This window comes from Phalacrocorax aristotelis, chromosome 23, assembly GCF_949628215.1.
Source record: "Phalacrocorax aristotelis chromosome 23, bGulAri2.1, whole genome shotgun sequence".
NCBI lineage: Eukaryota > Metazoa > Chordata > Aves > Suliformes > Phalacrocoracidae > Phalacrocorax > Phalacrocorax aristotelis.
Genome location: NC_134298.1, coordinates 1,515,263 through 1,532,140, shown reverse-complemented (window position 1 = coordinate 1,532,140; position 16,878 = coordinate 1,515,263). Strand labels below are relative to the sequence as shown.

Below are 16,878 nucleotides of genomic sequence, written 5' to 3'. Positions count from 1 at the left end.
TCTCCCCCTAGCCACTCCTCAGACTCCAACTATTAACGCAAGAGTCACCCCACAGGGCCCCAGCGAGGCCAGGCTGCACACCAGGGAATTAGTGCTGCCTTTGGAGACAAGGAGCACACCAGTCCAGCAGCTCTCAGCACAGGCCAGCGTGGGCGGTACCTCACAGAAGCAGCAGCCGATGCCGTTGGGGCTGCGCTTGGGCAAACAGAGGGTGAGTGCCACGGCTGCCAACAAGGGGAGAGTGGCCCCAGCCCTCAGGCCTGCCACCGCAGTGGCACAGACCTTCCCTCGCGTGTCACCGGGGACCCCTGGGGCTGCCACATAGCAACAGATCGGTCGTAGGCCGTGACTGTGAGTGGGAAGAGCTGGGCCACGCAGCTGCGCAAGCAGCTTGTGCTTTCCACAGTTAGGGAGTGCAGCGGCATCTTGAGCCTCGTGACTCATGAGCGGCAGATCACCGAGGCCCTCAGTCCCAGAACCGTTGAGGTTGCAAGGCGCCTCTGGAGGTGGTCAGGTCCAACCTTCCTGCTCGGAGCTGGCTCAACGAGAGCCGTTTGATGAGGACACTGCCCCGTGTGGTCCTGAATATCTCCAAGAATGGAGACTCCACAAGCTGCCTGGGCAGTATCTCCTGGGCTTGGCCACCCTCACAGTAAAAGAGTTTTTCCTCATGCTTTTGTGGAATTGCCTCGCACGCTGCTCCAGTGCGTACACGAGGGCAAGGCAGGCAAGCAGCCCTGCCTACACATGGGCAACTGTGGACTCGGCCGAGGACACACGGGGAAGCCCCTTGGCAGGGCTGGGCTGGAGCACCCTGGGGCAGGACAAGGCTCCAGGCACACTGATGGCGTTGGCGTTGGCGTTGGCAGGGGGCGCCCAGAGGGAGCCCAGAGAGCGAAGGAGGAGGCCCAACAGGTGCACAAAGGCCTCCCCAGAGCAGCATTAGGAGGAAGAGAGTCAAAAGCAGCAGTGCTGACCACCCGCCTGCCGAGACAACGTCCAGCAGCCATCAGAGAGAGCTTGGAGGGTGGGAGAAAGGGGACGTGGCACATCGCCCGGCTCGGGAGCCCTTTGGCCTTCTGGGCGAGGATTGCAGGGCTGGGAGTGGCAGGACCCTTCCTGCCAATGGGGCTGCAAAGAAGCCCACACGAGTGCCCCAGGCCAATGACGCCAGCCTGCACGCGACCCCTCCGGCACTTGGGACTCCTCTTCTGCGGGCACTGGTGTGCGCCTGTCCCAGGAATCCCTGGGGCTCCCAGTCCCGCGCTTGAAAAGGAGCCATCACCTTCAAGGGGGAGTGGGTGCGGCCAAACAAGGAAATGAAAGGGCAGCCATGCAGAAAACCAAAACAGCCCGTATCATTAGCTGGGATGTTTTGCATTTCAGATGAGCTTCCTGGAGAATTACTACTTCCGCAGAAGCTTCCTCTGGACCTGGGCCAGTGCAGGACCAGTATAAAAGCCATCGCAGCCGTTCACTCTCTCATCCGCTTCACTCCCCTTCTTCTCCTTCGGAAGCAAGTGAGTTGGAAGCTCTGTCCGACACCGGGGCTTGGGGCTGCCACCCCTGGGAGGGGAAGCGGGGAGAAGGTCTGGCGTGGAGAGGGGCTGAGTTTGGGCTGAGGGGCCACCTGGGCTCTTGTTGAGGGAAGAGCTTTTGTGGGCCTGGCTCCCTTTGCATGGTGCCCGGGAGGACAGGCAAAGAGGCGCGTGGACATCCCTGCAAAGCCTCCGGCTCCCCGCCCAGCACGTGCCCTGTCTCCCTCGAGGTGGGCGGGCAGGCTGCTGCTCACGCGCCCCCGTGCTCCTTCTTGCTCTCTCTCCCAGGTGCACCTCCCGCCCCGAGACATGTCCTGCTACAACCCCTGTGTACCCTGCCAGCCCTGCGGCCCGACCCCGCTGGCCAACAGCTGCAACGAGCCCTGCGTCAGGCAGTGCCAGAACTCCACCGTCGTCATCGAGCCCTCCCCCGTGGTGGTGACCCTGCCCGGCCCCATCCTCAGCTCCTTCCCACAGAGCACCGTTGTGGGATCCTCCACCTCCGCTGCCGTTGGCAGCATCCTCAGCTCTCAGGGAGTGCCCATCTCCTCCGGGGGCTTTGACCTCTCTGGCATTTGCAGCCGCTACTGTGGCAGAACATGCCTCCCCTGCTAAAGCTGCTGCAGGCGGCCCCGCAGAAGGACCCCCAGGCACCCAGAAGACGGTAATGGACGGAGCACGGAGATCCTGGCCTTCGCTTTCAGGGGGGGCCGAGCATCCGTGGCTCCGCCTGCAAAGGAAGGCAGGAAGAGGCGCGCCAGGGCTCTCTGAAAACATGGCCCTTGTCCAACCTGCCTGTTTCTCACTCTCGTTTCCCTCTCTCTTCTCTCTGTTGTCTTCTGCTAAGCCCCTGGGCTGTGAGCACCTGCTAAGCCCCACGCGAGGATGGACCCGCTGCCCCTCTCCCCCTCAGGAGCAGGCAGGCAGATGCCCGGTGCAAACGCCGCCCTGGGCAAGGGGCAAAGACTCCTAGCTACCCCTGTTGCTCTCTGCACTGTGGCCCCCACTCAGAGGACCCCCTTTCCCTCTTTGACCTCATTAAAGTTCTGCTGCATCCCAGCGTGGGACTCTGCGTGGTCCTTCTCCCCGCCGTCCAGAGACAGAGGTGTCGCTCTGGGGAGATCTTGCGGGCACGAAGGAGAGCCATCGGCATTCCCGGAGGAAGGGGAGGGTGAGCCATAGGCAGTGGGCTCCTTTCAGGACACTGTCCCTTGCAGCTGGGCAAGAAGTCCCTGGCTCCTGTAGGGCCAGCAGCCGTCAGGGCTGCCTTGCTGCATCCCTGCCCACGGATGGCCTCCTCAGCCTTCGAGCACGCCCTGCAGATGACGGGGAGCCCAACCACTGCCCGAGTGAGGTGTCCATCTCCCCAGCCGCACTGCCTGCTGCTGCTGGTGGCCCTGGGAGCTGGTTCTGCATCCAGCAGCACCTGTGAGGCCTCCCTGGCTGGCGGCTCTTGCTTCAGGAGGGCCCCTCTCCCTGCGGCAGTTGCGGTAGCGGTGGCGGCGGCTGTGTGACAGGTTGCTCCTCACGTGCTCCTCCCTGCCATCTCTCCCCAGTGCACCTCCGACCACAAGACACCTCCACCTACAGCCTCTCTCCCCCTCAGCTGAGGAAGCGAGGTGGGCTATTCCTCGCCCACCTCCCTTTGTGGCTTCCAACTACAAGCCGGTGCTTCTGCAGCATTTCAGCTCTCCTTGCATTGACTTAGCCTTCCTTGTAGGTCTGGCAGGGATCTCGTCCATCCCCAGTCAGCCCCAGCCAGCATCTTCTCCAGCACAGCTAGAAGAGGCGGCGTTTCAAAGTGCAGATGTGGTCCTGCTTCCAGACAGCTCACGCTCTGTCTCTCTAGGCAGGCATGCAGAAACAGTACATAGGAGGGTCTGCGTCACCTGCAAAAGGGGCGTGTAGACTCTTGCGCCCCCTTTCACGCCCCTTGCTCACATCACGTCTCCCATCCTTTGCCACGTGCCATCTGCAGCCTCCCCTCTCCCAAAAGGACAGCTCCCGTCCTCGCCAGAGGGTCAGGACTCCCCTCTTCCCCCTCCAGCGTTGACAGTCCCGCTGACCCACTGCCCTGCTCCTCCCTAGCCTGACAGCCGCGTCTCAACAGCCTCTGCCAGTCCCACCAAGGCTGCCGGGTAAACCTGCACCGCGTCAGGCTCCACGCTCCTCTGGCTGCCCAGGGAGCTCCCAGGAAGGGGGCCAGCTCCTGTGTTCTCCTCCCTCTGCCAGCTCAAAGCCGCCTCCAAACCTCCGCCCAAAGGGCGGAGCAGAACGCTCCAGGGGGCTGCCTGGGCTCTCACACCTCTGCCCCAGGGAGCTTTCCTACTCGCATCGCCTCGAGGCTGAAGCACTTGCTTGGCCAAAGAAGGGAATCAAGGTGCCACCTGTGCTGGGCCCCAGGCTCCCCGGTGCCAGGACCAGGTTTCCGGTGCTGGGAGCTTCCTCCTGGTGCAGCCAGGCCACAGCTCGACCTTTCCAAATCCTCTCGGCCACAAGGGCCCTGAACATCCTCGCAGGCGCTCATACCCGCTTGCAAAACTGCTGCCTCTTGTAAAACTCCGGGCCAGGCTGCCCAAGGGGAGCTGCGCAGCTTTAAGACAGGCAGGCAGGAGCCTGCTGACAGTTCCCAGAACCGGAACTGCAGTGCTCAGGCAGAAGGAGACAAAGGAGGCGGCCACGGACACAACCCTCACAGCCATCTCCAGCAGGGCAAAAGGCTCCCTGGTCGGCTTCTCTGGCTGCCCAGGGCACAGCCAGAGGCAGGGCAGCGGCTCTGCCAGAGCACCATGCCGAGCAGTGCTGCTTTTCTCCTGCTTGATGACACCAATGCCAATCTCTACCTCGCCCACTCCATCCAGCACTTCTCGGGACATTCATCTCTGCGTGCGTCTTCCCAGGGCTTTCTGCACACACGGCGAGTCTGTCTTTCTTACCTGAGAGAAGGCCACTGGGCTGAAGCTGCCACCCGTGACGCCGGTTGTATTTTGTATGGAGGAGGGGAAGGCAGCACACTGGGAATGGTGGAAAGATTGTCAACGGGATCCCAAGGGAACAGCTGTCCGTACTGCATAATCGATCAGCCGTGGACTGTAGCGGCGATCCACCAACAGGACAGCTTCTCCTCTTCTTGACTTCTCCATGTCTTTTTCCATCGTAACTACCTAGGTGCCGTCCCCACAAAGTGGAGGGGCTGCCAGGCAGAACTTAGAGCAAACGCCAGCGATTTCACCCAGAGAGCCCTGTCTCCTTAGAGCAGCTGGCAAACCTCTTCACAGAGCTCTCCCCCTCTGAGCAGTCGTTTGCACTGGGATGGACTTTGCTCACCAGTTGGTCCCACTGACTGTAGCATGAGGTGCGCACAGAGCCCTACCACTGACAACCAAGTCCCAAGCGAGCATGAGCTGGGTTGCACCGCCTCGCACCCCCAGAGCGCACCTCCAGTCGTTCCACACAGAAGCCATGTACACTGTGATCAAGGCAGTCGCACGTACTGCCTGCAAATGGTTTGTTTTGCCGGAGTAATTCTGCGTGTGGCTCTTCCACAGGGGCATTGTGTCAAGAAAAGCCAAGGGATCCCTGCGGATGGAGACAACGCGTGTAAGACTCCAGTCAAGACAGATCTACACCCTGCATTGCCTCGCCTCGCATTGCCCTGCGTTTCGTCACCTCGCCTCGCCTTCCCTCGCTTTGCCTTGCTTCACATTCCCTCGCTTTGCCTTGCCTTGCCTTCCCTCGCTTTGTCTCCTCCACATGTTTCCCATCCAGCATGTGGATCCTTCTCCACTGTTGTTGCAAGCCCTCCTTCTCCACCCCACCTCCCCTGCTCCAGAGAGAAACTTTCCCCAATCGGATGCTCCCAGCCCTTCCACCATCCTTGCACATGCTGGCCAGTACCACTCTGTTCCCGACTTTCTAAGCACTTCCCTCACCTTGTGTTTCTTTGGTCTCTAGACCAGTGGCTGGAGGAGAGGCAGCACGAGCACTGTTGAAGACAGACACTCCTCTGTCCCGGGACAGGCTGCTAGGGAGGGCGGGTGAGGATCAGGGGCCATGGCCCAAAGAGCGGCACAACCACAGCTAAAGAGCGGCACAGCCACAGCCAAGTGGCAGCTGCCTTGCATCCTCCTTCTCATACCTGGTGCCCTGGTGGAGAGCTGAATCACTGTGGAATAGTCGCTATAGGTGACTTAGAAATTAAACTTATGTTTTTAGAAAAGTTGCAGCATGGAAGACGCTTTCAGGGTAGGGTGCAGTTGCCGGGTCAGGAATCCATTCCATGGAATTTCCCTAGGTTTGTAACCTTAGATGTCGGCAATGCCAGGAGAACTTGGTGTACCGAATCTAAGAGGATTTGTCCGGAGGGTGAAGTGGTGCGGAGACACCGTGGACAGGCTCTGTGGCCATGGAGCTGGTACACTGCAAATCTGGCTGGGCTCTGTGACCATGGAGCTGGTACACTGCACCTTTGGCCAGGCTCTGTGATAAATTGGAACACGAGGTACCACGGAACTAGTACACCGCACATCTGCTACCCTGAGCCGACAGTCTGCCTTGCTTTTGACAAAATGCTGTCTTTTTCATGAACTTTGCTCAATATAATAGCATTACAATACCAAAACACACCTCCACCCCAAAAGCTACCCGCCTCTAAGGTGCAACCACCCCTCACTGGGCATGCGCTTTGAATTTTTCTAGCCTACACCTTTAAAAGCAAAGAGAGGAAATTCTACACCAATCATAACAAAGGTATGTATGACTGAGCTTGTCAAGATCCACCTGAAAGGTTGAAAAACAGTATAGAATAGGTTAAGAGAAAAAGGCTGTTAGGGAAGATACCATTGCGTGCCACTCTGACTTCTGGGATCGGCCGACGGGCTGAGCCTCTCTTCCCCGCCATTGGGACGCCTTTGGGTAAGACTGGAAACCTCCACACAGTCACTTTCAATCTCTAACGCATTAGAGTCGCTTCGTATTTGTTCTGCGTCAATCTCTAAGGCATCGGAGTCGCCCTGTAAATAGCCATTGCACAGAGTCGCCTCATATTCGTTTAGCATACTTGTAGCCCAGCAGCGTACTCGTATCTTTGGTATTTATGCGTGTCTTGTAACCAGCAATCTTATCACCGGTACCCCAAAGAACCTGTGTATCTGTTGCTTTAAGAAATTGCACTACTCATTCATCTAGCCGTGATCGTTCTCACTGAACGCGACCGGCTTGGGCAGCTGCCAAGTTAGTTACTAACAACAAATACTCTGATGGGTGGTTACATCTACCATCCTTGGAAAATAAACCGTTGACCAAGCCTGAGACGAAGACTGGACTTAGCCGCAGCTAGGATCCTCTCTGAGAAGGACTCCAGAAAGCAAGGGGGTCCTGTCTGAACCTCGTGACTCAACAGCAGGGTCTCCCCCTAGCCACTCCTCAGACTCCAACTATTAACGCAAGAGTCACCCCACAGGGCCCCAGCGAGGCCAGGCTGCACACCAGGGAATTAGTGCTGCCTTTGGAGACAAGGAGCACACCAGTCCAGCAGCTCTCAGCACAGGCCAGCGTGGGCGGTACCTCACAGAAGCAGCAGCCGATGCCGTTGGGGCTGCGCTTGGGCAAACAGAGGGTGAGTGCCACGGCTGCCAACAAGGGGAGAGTGGCCCCAGCCCTCAGGCCTGCCACCACAGTGGCACAGACCTTCCCTCGCGTGTCACCGGGGACCCCTGGGGCTGCCACATAGCAACAGATCGGTCGTAGGCCGTGACTGTGAGTGGGAAGAGCTGGGCCACGCAGCTGCGCAAGCAGCTTGTGCTTTCCACAGTTAGGGAGTGCAGCGGCATCTTGAGCCTCGTGACTCATGAGCGGCAGATCACCGAGGCCCTCAGTCCCAGAACCGTTGAGGTTGCAAGGCGCCTCTGGAGGTGGTCAGGTCCAACCTTCCTGCTCGGAGCTGGCTCAACGAGAGCCGTTTGATGAGGACACTGCCCCGTGTGGTCCTGAATATCTCCAAGAATGGAGACTCCACAAGCTGCCTGGGCAGTATCTCCTGGGCTTGGCCACCCTCACAGTAAAAGAGTTTTTCCTCATGCTTTTGTGGAATTGCCTCGCACGCTGCTCCAGTGCGTACACGAGGGCAAGGCAGGCAAGCAGCCCTGCCTACACATGGGCAACTGTGGACTCGGCCGAGGACACACGGGGAAGCCCCTTGGCAGGGCTGGGCTGGAGCACCCTGGGGCAGGACAAGGCTCCAGGCACACTGATGGCGTTGGCGTTGGCGTTGGCAGGGGGCGCCCAGAGGGAGCCCAGAGAGCGAAGGAGGAGGCCCAACAGGTGCACAAAGGCCTCCCCAGAGCAGCATTAGGAGGAAGAGAGTCAAAAGCAGCAGTGCTGACCACCCGCCTGCCGAGACAACGTCCAGCAGCCATCAGAGAGAGCTTGGAGGGTGGGAGAAAGGGGACGTGGCACATCGCCCGGCTCGGGAGCCCTTTGGCCTTCTGGGCGAGGATTGCAGGGCTGGGAGTGGCAGGACCCTTCCTGCCAATGGGGCTGCAAAGAAGCCCACACGAGTGCCCCAGGCCAATGACGCCAGCCTGCACGCGACCCCTCCGGCACTTGGGACTCCTCTTCTGCGGGCACTGGTGTGCGCCTGTCCCAGGAATCCCTGGGGCTCCCAGTCCCGCGCTTGAAAAGGAGCCATCACCTTCAAGGGGGAGTGGGTGCGGCCAAACAAGGAAATGAAAGGGCAGCCATGCAGAAAACCAAAACAGCCCGTATCATTAGCTGGGATGTTTTGCATTTCAGATGAGCTTCCTGGAGAATTACTACTTCCGCAGAAGCTTCCTCTGGACCTGGGCCAGTGCAGGACCAGTATAAAAGCCATCGCAGCCGTTCACTCTCTCATCCGCTTCACTCCCCTTCTTCTCCTTCGGAAGCAAGTGAGTTGGAAGCTCTGTCCGACACCGGGGCTTGGGGCTGCCACCCCTGGGAGGGGAAGCGGGGAGAAGGTCTGGCGTGGAGAGGGGCTGAGTTTGGGCTGAGGGGCCACCTGGGCTCTTGTTGAGGGAAGAGCTTTTGTGGGCCTGGCTCCCTTTGCATGGTGCCCGGGAGGACAGGCAAAGAGGCGCGTGGACATCCCTGCAAAGCCTCCGGCTCCCCGCCCAGCACGTGCCCTGTCTCCCTCGAGGTGGGCGGGCAGGCTGCTGCTCACGCGCCCCCGTGCTCCTTCTTGCTCTCTCTCCCAGGTGCACCTCCCGCCCCGAGACATGTCCTGCTACAACCCCTGTGTACCCTGCCAGCCCTGCGGCCCGACCCCGCTGGCCAACAGCTGCAACGAGCCCTGCGTCAGGCAGTGCCAGAACTCCACCGTCGTCATCGAGCCCTCCCCCGTGGTGGTGACCCTGCCCGGCCCCATCCTCAGCTCCTTCCCACAGAGCACCGTTGTGGGATCCTCCACCTCCGCTGCTGTTGGCAGCATCCTCAGCTCTCAGGGAGTGCCCATCTCCTCCGGGGGCTTTGACCTCTCTGGCATTTGCAGCCGCTACTGTGGCAGAACATGCCTCCCCTGCTAAAGCTGCTGCAGGCGGCCCCGCAGAAGGACCCCCAGGCACCCAGAAGACGGTAATGGACTGAGCACAGAGATCCTGGCCTTCGCTTTCAGGGCGGGCTGAGCATCCGCGGCTCCGCCTGCAAAGGAAGGCAGGAAGAGGCGCGCCAGGGCTCTCTGAAAACATGGCCCTTGTCCAACCTGCCTGTTTCTCACTCTCGTTTCCCTCTCTCTTCTCTCTGTTGTCTTCTGCTAAGCCCCTGGGCTGTGAGCACCTGCTAAGCCCCACGCGAGGATGGACCCGCTGCCCCTCTCCCCCTCAGGAGCAGGCAGGCAGATGCCCGGTGCAAACGCCGCCCTGGGCAAGGGGCAAAGACTCCTAGCTACCCCTGTTGCTCTCTGCACTGTGGCCCCCACTCAGAGGACCCCCTTTCCCTCTTTGACCTCATTAAAGTTCTGCTGCATCCCAGCGTGGGACTCTGCGTGGTCCTTCTCCCCGCCGTCCAGAGACAGAGGTGTCGCTCTGGGGAGATCTTGCGGGCACGAAGGAGAGCCATCGGCATTCCTGGAGGAAGGGGAGGGTGAGCCATAGGCAGTGGGCTCCTTTCAGGACACTGTCCCTTGCAGCTGGGCAAGAAGTCCCTGGCTCCTGTAGGGCCAGCAGCCGTCAGGGCTGCCTTGCTGCATCCCTGCCCACGGATGGCCTCCTCAGCCTTCGAGCACGCCCTGCAGATGACGGGGAGCCCAACCACTGCCCGAGTGAGGTGTCCATCTCCCCAGCCGCACTGCCTGCTGCTGCTGGTGGCCCTGGGAGCTGGTTCTGCATCCAGCAGCACCTGTGAGGCCTCCCTGGCTGGCGGCTCTTGCTTCAGGAGGGCCCCTCTCCCTGCGGCAGTTGCGGTAGCGGTGGCGGCGGCTGTGTGACAGGTTGCTCCTCACGTGCTCCTCCCTGCCATCTCTCCCCAGTGCACCTCCGACCACAAGACACCTCCACCTACAGCCTCTCTCCCCCTCAGCTGAGGAAGCGAGGTGGGCTATTCCTCGCCCACCTCCCTTTGTGGCTTCCAACTACAAGCCGGTGCTTCTGCAGCATTTCAGCTCTCCTTGCATTGACTTAGCCTTCCTTGTAGGTCTGGCAGGGATCTCGTCCATCCCCAGTCAGCCCCAGCCAGCATCTTCTCCAGCACAGCTAGAAGAGGCGGCGTTTCAAAGTGCAGATGTGGTCCTGCTTCCAGACAGCTCACGCTCTGTCTCTCTAGGCAGGCATGCAGAAACAGTACGTAGGAGGGTCTGCGTCACCTGCAAAAGGGGCGTGTAGACTCTTGCGCCCCCTTTCACGCCCCTTGCTCACATCACGTCTCCCATCCTTTGCCACGTGCCATCTGCAGCCTCCCCTCTCCCAGAAGGACAGCTCCCGTCCTCGCCAGAGGGTCAGGACTCCCCTCTTCCCCCTCCAGCGTTGACAGTCCCGCTGACCCACTGCCCTGCTCCTCCCTAGCCTGACAGCCGCGTCTCAACAGCCTCTGCCAGTCCCACCAAGGCTGCCGGGTAAACCTGCACCGCGTCAGGCTCCACGCTCCTCTGGCTGCCCAGGGAGCTCCCAGGAAGGGGGCCAGCTCCTGTGTTCTCCTCCCTCTGCCAGCTCAAAGCCGCCTCCAAACCTCCGCCCAAAGGGCGGAGCAGAACGCTCCAGGGGGCTGCCTGGGCTCTCACACCTCTGCCCCAGGGAGCTTTCCTACTCGCATCGCCTCGAGGCTGAAGCACTTGCTTGGCCAAAGAAGGGAATCAAGGTGCCACCTGTGCTGGGCCCCAGGCTCCCCGGTGCCAGGACCAGGTTTCCGGTGCTGGGAGCTTCCTCCTGGTGCAGCCAGGCCACAGCTCGACCTTTCCAAATCCTCTCGGCCACAAGGGCCCTGAACATCCTCGCAGGCGCTCATACCCGCTTGCAAAACTGCTGCCTCTTGTAAAACTCCGGGCCAGGCTGCCCAAGGGGAGCTGCGCAGCTTTAAGACAGGCAGGCAGGAGCCTGCTGACAGTTCCCAGAACCGGAACTGCAGTGCTCAGGCAGAAGGAGACAAAGGAGGCGGCCACGGACACAACCCTCACAGCCATCTCCAGCAGGGCAAAAGGCTCCCTGGTCGGCTTCTCTGGCTGCCCAGGGCACAGCCAGAGGCAGGGCAGCGGCTCTGCCAGAGCACCATGCCGAGCAGTGCTGCTTTTCTCCTGCTTGATGACACCAATGCCAATCTCTACCTCGCCCACTCCATCCAGCACTTCTCGGGACATTCATCTCTGCGTGCGTCTTCCCAGGGCTTTCTGCACACACGGCGAGTCTGTCTTTCTTACCTGAGAGAAGGCCACTGGGCTGAAGCTGCCACCCATGATGCCGGTTGTATTTTGTATGGAGGAGGGGAAGGCAGCACACTGGGAATGGTGGAAAGATTGTCAACGGGATCCCAAGGGAACAGCTGTCCGTACTGCATAATCGATCAGCCGTGGACTGTAGCGGCGATCCACCAACAGGACAGCTCCTCCTCTTCTTGACTTCTCCATGTCTTTTTCCATCGTAACTACCTAGGTGCCGTCCCCACAAAGTGGAGGGGCTGCCAGGCAGAACTTAGAGCAAACGCCAGCGATTTCACCCAGAGAGCCCTGTCTCCTTAGAGCAGCTGGCAAACCTCTTCACAGAGCTCTCCCCCTCTGAGCAGTCGTTTGCACTGGGATGGACTTTGCTCACCAGTTGGTCCCACTGACTGTAGCATGAGGTGCGCACAGAGCCCTACCACTGACAACCAAGTCCCAAGCGAGCATGAGCTGGGTTGCACCGCCTCGCACCCCCAGAGCGCACCTCCAGTCGTTCCACACAGAAGCCATGTACACTGTGATCAAGGCAGTCGCACGTACTGCCTGCAAATGGTTTGTTTTGCCGGAGTAATTCTGCGTGTGGCTCTTCCACAGGGGCATTGTGTCAAGAAAAGCCAAGGGATCCCTGCGGATGGAGACAACGCGTGTAAGACTCCAGTCAAGACAGATCTACACCCTGCATTGCCTCGCCTCGCATTGCCCTGCGTTTCGTCACCTCGCCTCGCCTTCCCTCGCTTTGCCTTGCTTCACATTCCCTCGCTTTGCCTTGCCTTGCCTTCCCTCGCTTTGTCTCCTCCACATGTTTCCCATCCAGCATGTGGATCCTTCTCCACTGTTGTTGCAAGCCCTCCTTCTCCACCCCACCTCCCCTGCTCCAGAGAGAAACTTTCCCCAATCGGATGCTCCCAGCCCTTCCACCATCCTTGCACATGCTGGCCAGTACCACTCTGTTCCCGACTTTCTAAGCACTTCCCTCACCTTGTGTTTCTTTGGTCTCTAGACCAGTGGCTGGAGGAGAGGCAGCACCAGCACTGTTGAAGACAGACACTCCTCTGTCCCGGGACAGGCTGCTAGGGAGGGCGGGTGAGGATCAGGGGCCATGGCCCAAAGAGCGGCACAACCACAGCTAAAGAGCGGCACAGCCACAGCCAAGTGGCAGCTGCCTTGCATCCTCCTTCTCATACCTGGTGCCCTGGTGGAGAGCTGAATCACTGTGGAATAGTCGCTATAGGTGACTTAGAAATTAAACTTATGTTTTTAGAAAAGTTGCAGCATGGAAGACGCTTTCAGGGTAGGGTGCAGTTGCCGGGTCAGGAATCCATTCCATGGAATTTCCCTAGGTTTGTAACCTTAGATGTCGGCAATGCCAGGAGAACTTGGTGTACCGAATCTAAGAGGATTTGTCCGGAGGGTGAAGTGGTGCGGAGACACCGTGGACAGGCTCTGTGGCCATGGAGCTGGTACACTGCAAATCTGGCTGGGCTCTGTGACCATGGAGCTGGTACACTGCACCTTTGGCCAGGCTCTGTGATAAATTGGAACACGAGGTACCACGGAACTAGTACACCGCACATCTGCTACCCTGAGCCGACAGTCTGCCTTGCTTTTGACAAAATGCTGTCTTTTTCATGAACTTTGCTCAATATAATAGCATTACAATACCAAAACACACCTCCACCCCAAAAGCTACCCGCCTCTAAGGTGCAACCACCCCTCACTGGGCATGCGCTTTGAATTTTTCTAGCCTACACCTTTAAAAGCAAAGAGAGGAAATTCTACACCAATCATAACAAAGGTATGTATGACTGAGCTTGTCAAGATCCACCTGAAAGGTTGAAAAACAGTATAGAATAGGTTAAGAGAAAAAGGCTGTCAGGGAAGATACCATTGCGTGCCACTCTGACTTCTGGGATCGGCCGACGGGCTGAGCCTCTCTTCCCCGCCATTGGGACGCCTTTGGGTAAGACTGGAAACCTCCACACAGTCACTTTCAATCTCTAATGCATTAGAGTCGCTTCGTATTTGTTCTGCGTCAATCTCTAAGGCATCGGAGTCGCCCTGTAAATAGCCATTGCACAGAGTCGCCTCATATTCGTTTAGCATACTTGTAGCCCAGCAGCGTACTCGTATCTTTGGTATTTATGCGTGTCTTGTAACCAGCAATCTTATCACCGGTACTCCAAAGAACCTGTGTATCTGTTGCTTTAAGAAATTGCACTACTCATTCATCTAGCCGTGATCGTTCTCACTGAACGCGACCGGCTTGGGCAGCTGCCAAGTTAGTTACTAACAACAAATACTCTGATGGGTGTTACATCTACCATCCTTGGAAAATAAACCGTTGACCAAGCCTGAGACGAAGACTGGACTTAGCTGCAGCTAGGATCCTCTCTGAGAAGGACTCCAGAAAGCAAGGGGGTCCTGTCTGAACCTCGTGACTCAACAGCAGGGTCTCCCCCTAGCCACTCCTCAGACTCCAACTATTAACGCAAGAGTCACCCCACAGGGCCCCAGCGAGGCCAGGCTGCACACCAGGGAATTAGTGCTGCCTTTGGAGACAAGGAGCACACCAGTCCAGCAGCTCTCAGCACAGGCCAGCGTGGGCGGTACCTCACAGAAGCAGCAGCCGATGCCGTTGGGGCTGCGCTTGGGCAAACAGAGGGTGAGTGCCACGGCTGCCAACAAGGGGAGAGTGGCCCCAGCCCTCAGGCCTGCCACCGCAGTGGCACAGACCTTCCCTCGCGTGTCACCGGGGACCCCTGGGGCTGCCACATAGCAACAGATCGGTCGTAGGCCGTGACTGTGAGTGGGAAGAGCTGGGCCACGCAGCTGCGCAAGCAGCTTGTGCTTTCCACAGTTAGGGAGTGCAGCGGCATCTTGAGCCTCGTGACTCATGAGCGGCAGATCACCGAGGCCCTCAGTCCCAGAACCGTTGAGGTTGCAAGGCGCCTCTGGAGGTGGTCAGGTCCAACCTTCCTGCTCGGAGCTGGCTCAACGAGAGCCGTTTGATGAGGACACTGCCCCGTGTGGTCCTGAATATCTCCAAGAATGGAGACTCCACAAGCTGCCTGGGCAGTATCTCCTGGGCTTGGCCACCCTCACAGTAAAAGAGTTTTTCCTCATGCTTTTGTGGAATTGCCTCGCACGCTGCTCCAGTGCGTACACGAGGGCAAGGCAGGCAAGCAGCCCTGCCTACACATGGGCAACTGTGGACTCGGCCGAGGACACACGGGGAAGCCCCTTGGCAGGGCTGGGCTGGAGCACCCTGGGGCAGGACAAGGCTCCAGGCACACTGATGGCGTTGGCGTTGGCGTTGGCAGGGGGCGCCCAGAGGGAGCCCAGAGAGCGAAGGAGGAGGCCCAACAGGTGCACAAAGGCCTCCCCAGAGCAGCATTAGGAGGAAGAGAGTCAAAAGCAGCAGTGCTGACCACCCGCCTGCCGAGACAACGTCCAGCAGCCATCAGAGAGAGCTTGGAGGGTGGGAGAAAGGGGACGTGGCACATCGCCCGGCTCGGGAGCCCTTTGGCCTTCTGGGCGAGGATTGCAGGGCTGGGAGTGGCAGGACCCTTCCTGCCAATGGGGCTGCAAAGAAGCCCACACGAGTGCCCCAGGCCAATGACGCCAGCCTGCACGCGACCCCTCCGGCACTTGGGACTCCTCTTCTGCGGGCACTGGTGTGCGCCTGTCCCAGGAATCCCTGGGGCTCCCAGTCCCGCGCTTGAAAAGGAGCCATCACCTTCAAGGGGGAGTGGGTGCGGCCAAACAAGGAAATGAAAGGGCAGCCATGCAGAAAACCAAAACAGCCCGTATCATTAGCTGGGATGTTTTGCATTTCAGATGAGCTTCCTGGAGAATTACTACTTCCGCAGAAGCTTCCTCTGGACCTGGGCCAGTGCAGGACCAGTATAAAAGCCATCGCAGCCGTTCACTCTCTCATCCGCTTCACTCCCCTTCTTCTCCTTCGGAAGCAAGTGAGTTGGAAGCTCTGTCCGACACCGGGGCTTGGGGCTGCCACCCCTGGGAGGGGAAGCGGGGAGAAGGTCTGGCGTGGAGAGGGGCTGAGTTTGGGCTGAGGGGCCACCTGGGCTCTTGTTGAGGGAAGAGCTTTTGTGGGCCTGGCTCCCTTTGCATGGTGCCCGGGAGGACAGGCAAAGAGGCGCGTGGACATCCCTGCAAAGCCTCCGGCTCCCCGCCCAGCACGTGCCCTGTCTCCCTCGAGGTGGGCGGGCAGGCTGCTGCTCACGCGCCCCCGTGCTCCTTCTTGCTCTCTCTCCCAGGTGCACCTCCCGCCCCGAGACATGTCCTGCTACAACCCCTGTGTACCCTGCCAGCCCTGCGGCCCGACCCCGCTGGCCAACAGCTGCAACGAGCCCTGCGTCAGGCAGTGCCAGAACTCCACCGTCGTCATCGAGCCCTCCCCCGTGGTGGTGACCCTGCCCGGCCCCATCCTCAGCTCCTTCCCACAGAGCACCGTTGTGGGATCCTCCACCTCCGCTGCCGTTGGCAGCATCCTCAGCTCTCAGGGAGTGCCCATCTCCTCCGGGGGCTTTGACCTCTCTGGCATTTGCAGCCGCTACTGTGGCAGAACATGCCTCCCCTGCTAAAGCTGCTGCAGGCGGCCCCGCAGAAGGACCCCCAGGCACCCAGAAGACGGTAATGGACTGAGCACGGAGATCCTGGCCTTCGCTTTCAGGGCGGGCTGAGCATCCGCGGCTCCGCCTGCAAAGGAAGGCAGGAAGAGGCGCGCCAGGGCTCTCTGAAAACATGGCCCTTGTCCAACCTGCCTGTTTCTCACTCTCGTTTCCCTCTCTCTTCTCTCTGTTGTCTTCTGCTAAGCCCCTGGGCTGTGAGCACCTGCTAAGCCCCACGCGAGGATGGACCCGCTGCCCCTCTCCCCCTCAGGAGCAGGCAGGCAGATGCCCGGTGCAAACGCCGCCCTGGGCAAGGGGCAAAGACTCCTAGCTACCCCTGTTGCTCTCTGCACTGTGGCCCCCACTCAGAGGACCCCCTTTCCCTCTTTGACCTCATTAAAGTTCTGCTGCATCCCAGCGTGGGACTCTGCGTGGTCCTTCTCCCCGCCGTCCAGAGACAGAGGTGTCGCTCTGGGGAGATCTTGCGGGCACGAAGGAGAGCCATCGGCATTCCTGGAGGAAGGGGAGGGTGAGCCATAGGCAGTGGGCTCCTTTCAGGACACTGTCCCTTGCAGCTGGGCAAGAAGTCCCTGGCTCCTGTAGGGCCAGCAGCCGTCAGGGCTGCCTTGCTGCATCCCTGCCCACGGATGGCCTCCTCAGCCTTCGAGCACGCCCTGCAGATGACGGGGAGCCCAACCACTGCCCGAGTGAGGTGTCCATCTCCCCAGCCGCACTGCCTGCTGCTGCTGGTGGCCCTGGGAGCTGGTTCTGCATCCAGCAGCACCTGTGAGGCCTCCCTGGCTGGCGGCTC

The 16,878-nt window shown here is 59.6% G+C and overlaps 3 protein-coding genes across 3 annotated transcripts; all 3 read left to right on the top strand.

Moving 5' to 3' along the window:
* Nucleotides 1-1,847: 1,847 nt before the first annotated feature.
* Nucleotides 1,848-2,153, top strand: LOC142067876 (feather keratin Cos1-1/Cos1-3/Cos2-1-like). The gene has a single exon (XM_075116873.1). It carries the CDS (start codon nucleotides 1,848-1,850, stop codon nucleotides 2,151-2,153), a length of 306 nt encoding a protein of 101 aa, XP_074972974.1.
* Nucleotides 2,154-8,791: 6,638 nt separating this feature from the next.
* LOC142067951 (feather keratin Cos1-1/Cos1-3/Cos2-1-like) lies at nucleotides 8,792-9,097 on the top strand. The gene has a single exon (XM_075116991.1). The coding sequence runs from the start codon at nucleotides 8,792-8,794 to the stop codon at nucleotides 9,095-9,097; it is 306 nt and encodes a 101-aa protein (XP_074973092.1).
* Nucleotides 9,098-15,734: 6,637 nt separating this feature from the next.
* Nucleotides 15,735-16,040, top strand: LOC142067877 (feather keratin Cos1-1/Cos1-3/Cos2-1-like). Its single transcript, XM_075116874.1, has one exon. The coding sequence runs from the start codon at nucleotides 15,735-15,737 to the stop codon at nucleotides 16,038-16,040; it is 306 nt and encodes a 101-aa protein (XP_074972975.1).
* Nucleotides 16,041-16,878: the final 838 nt, after the last annotated feature.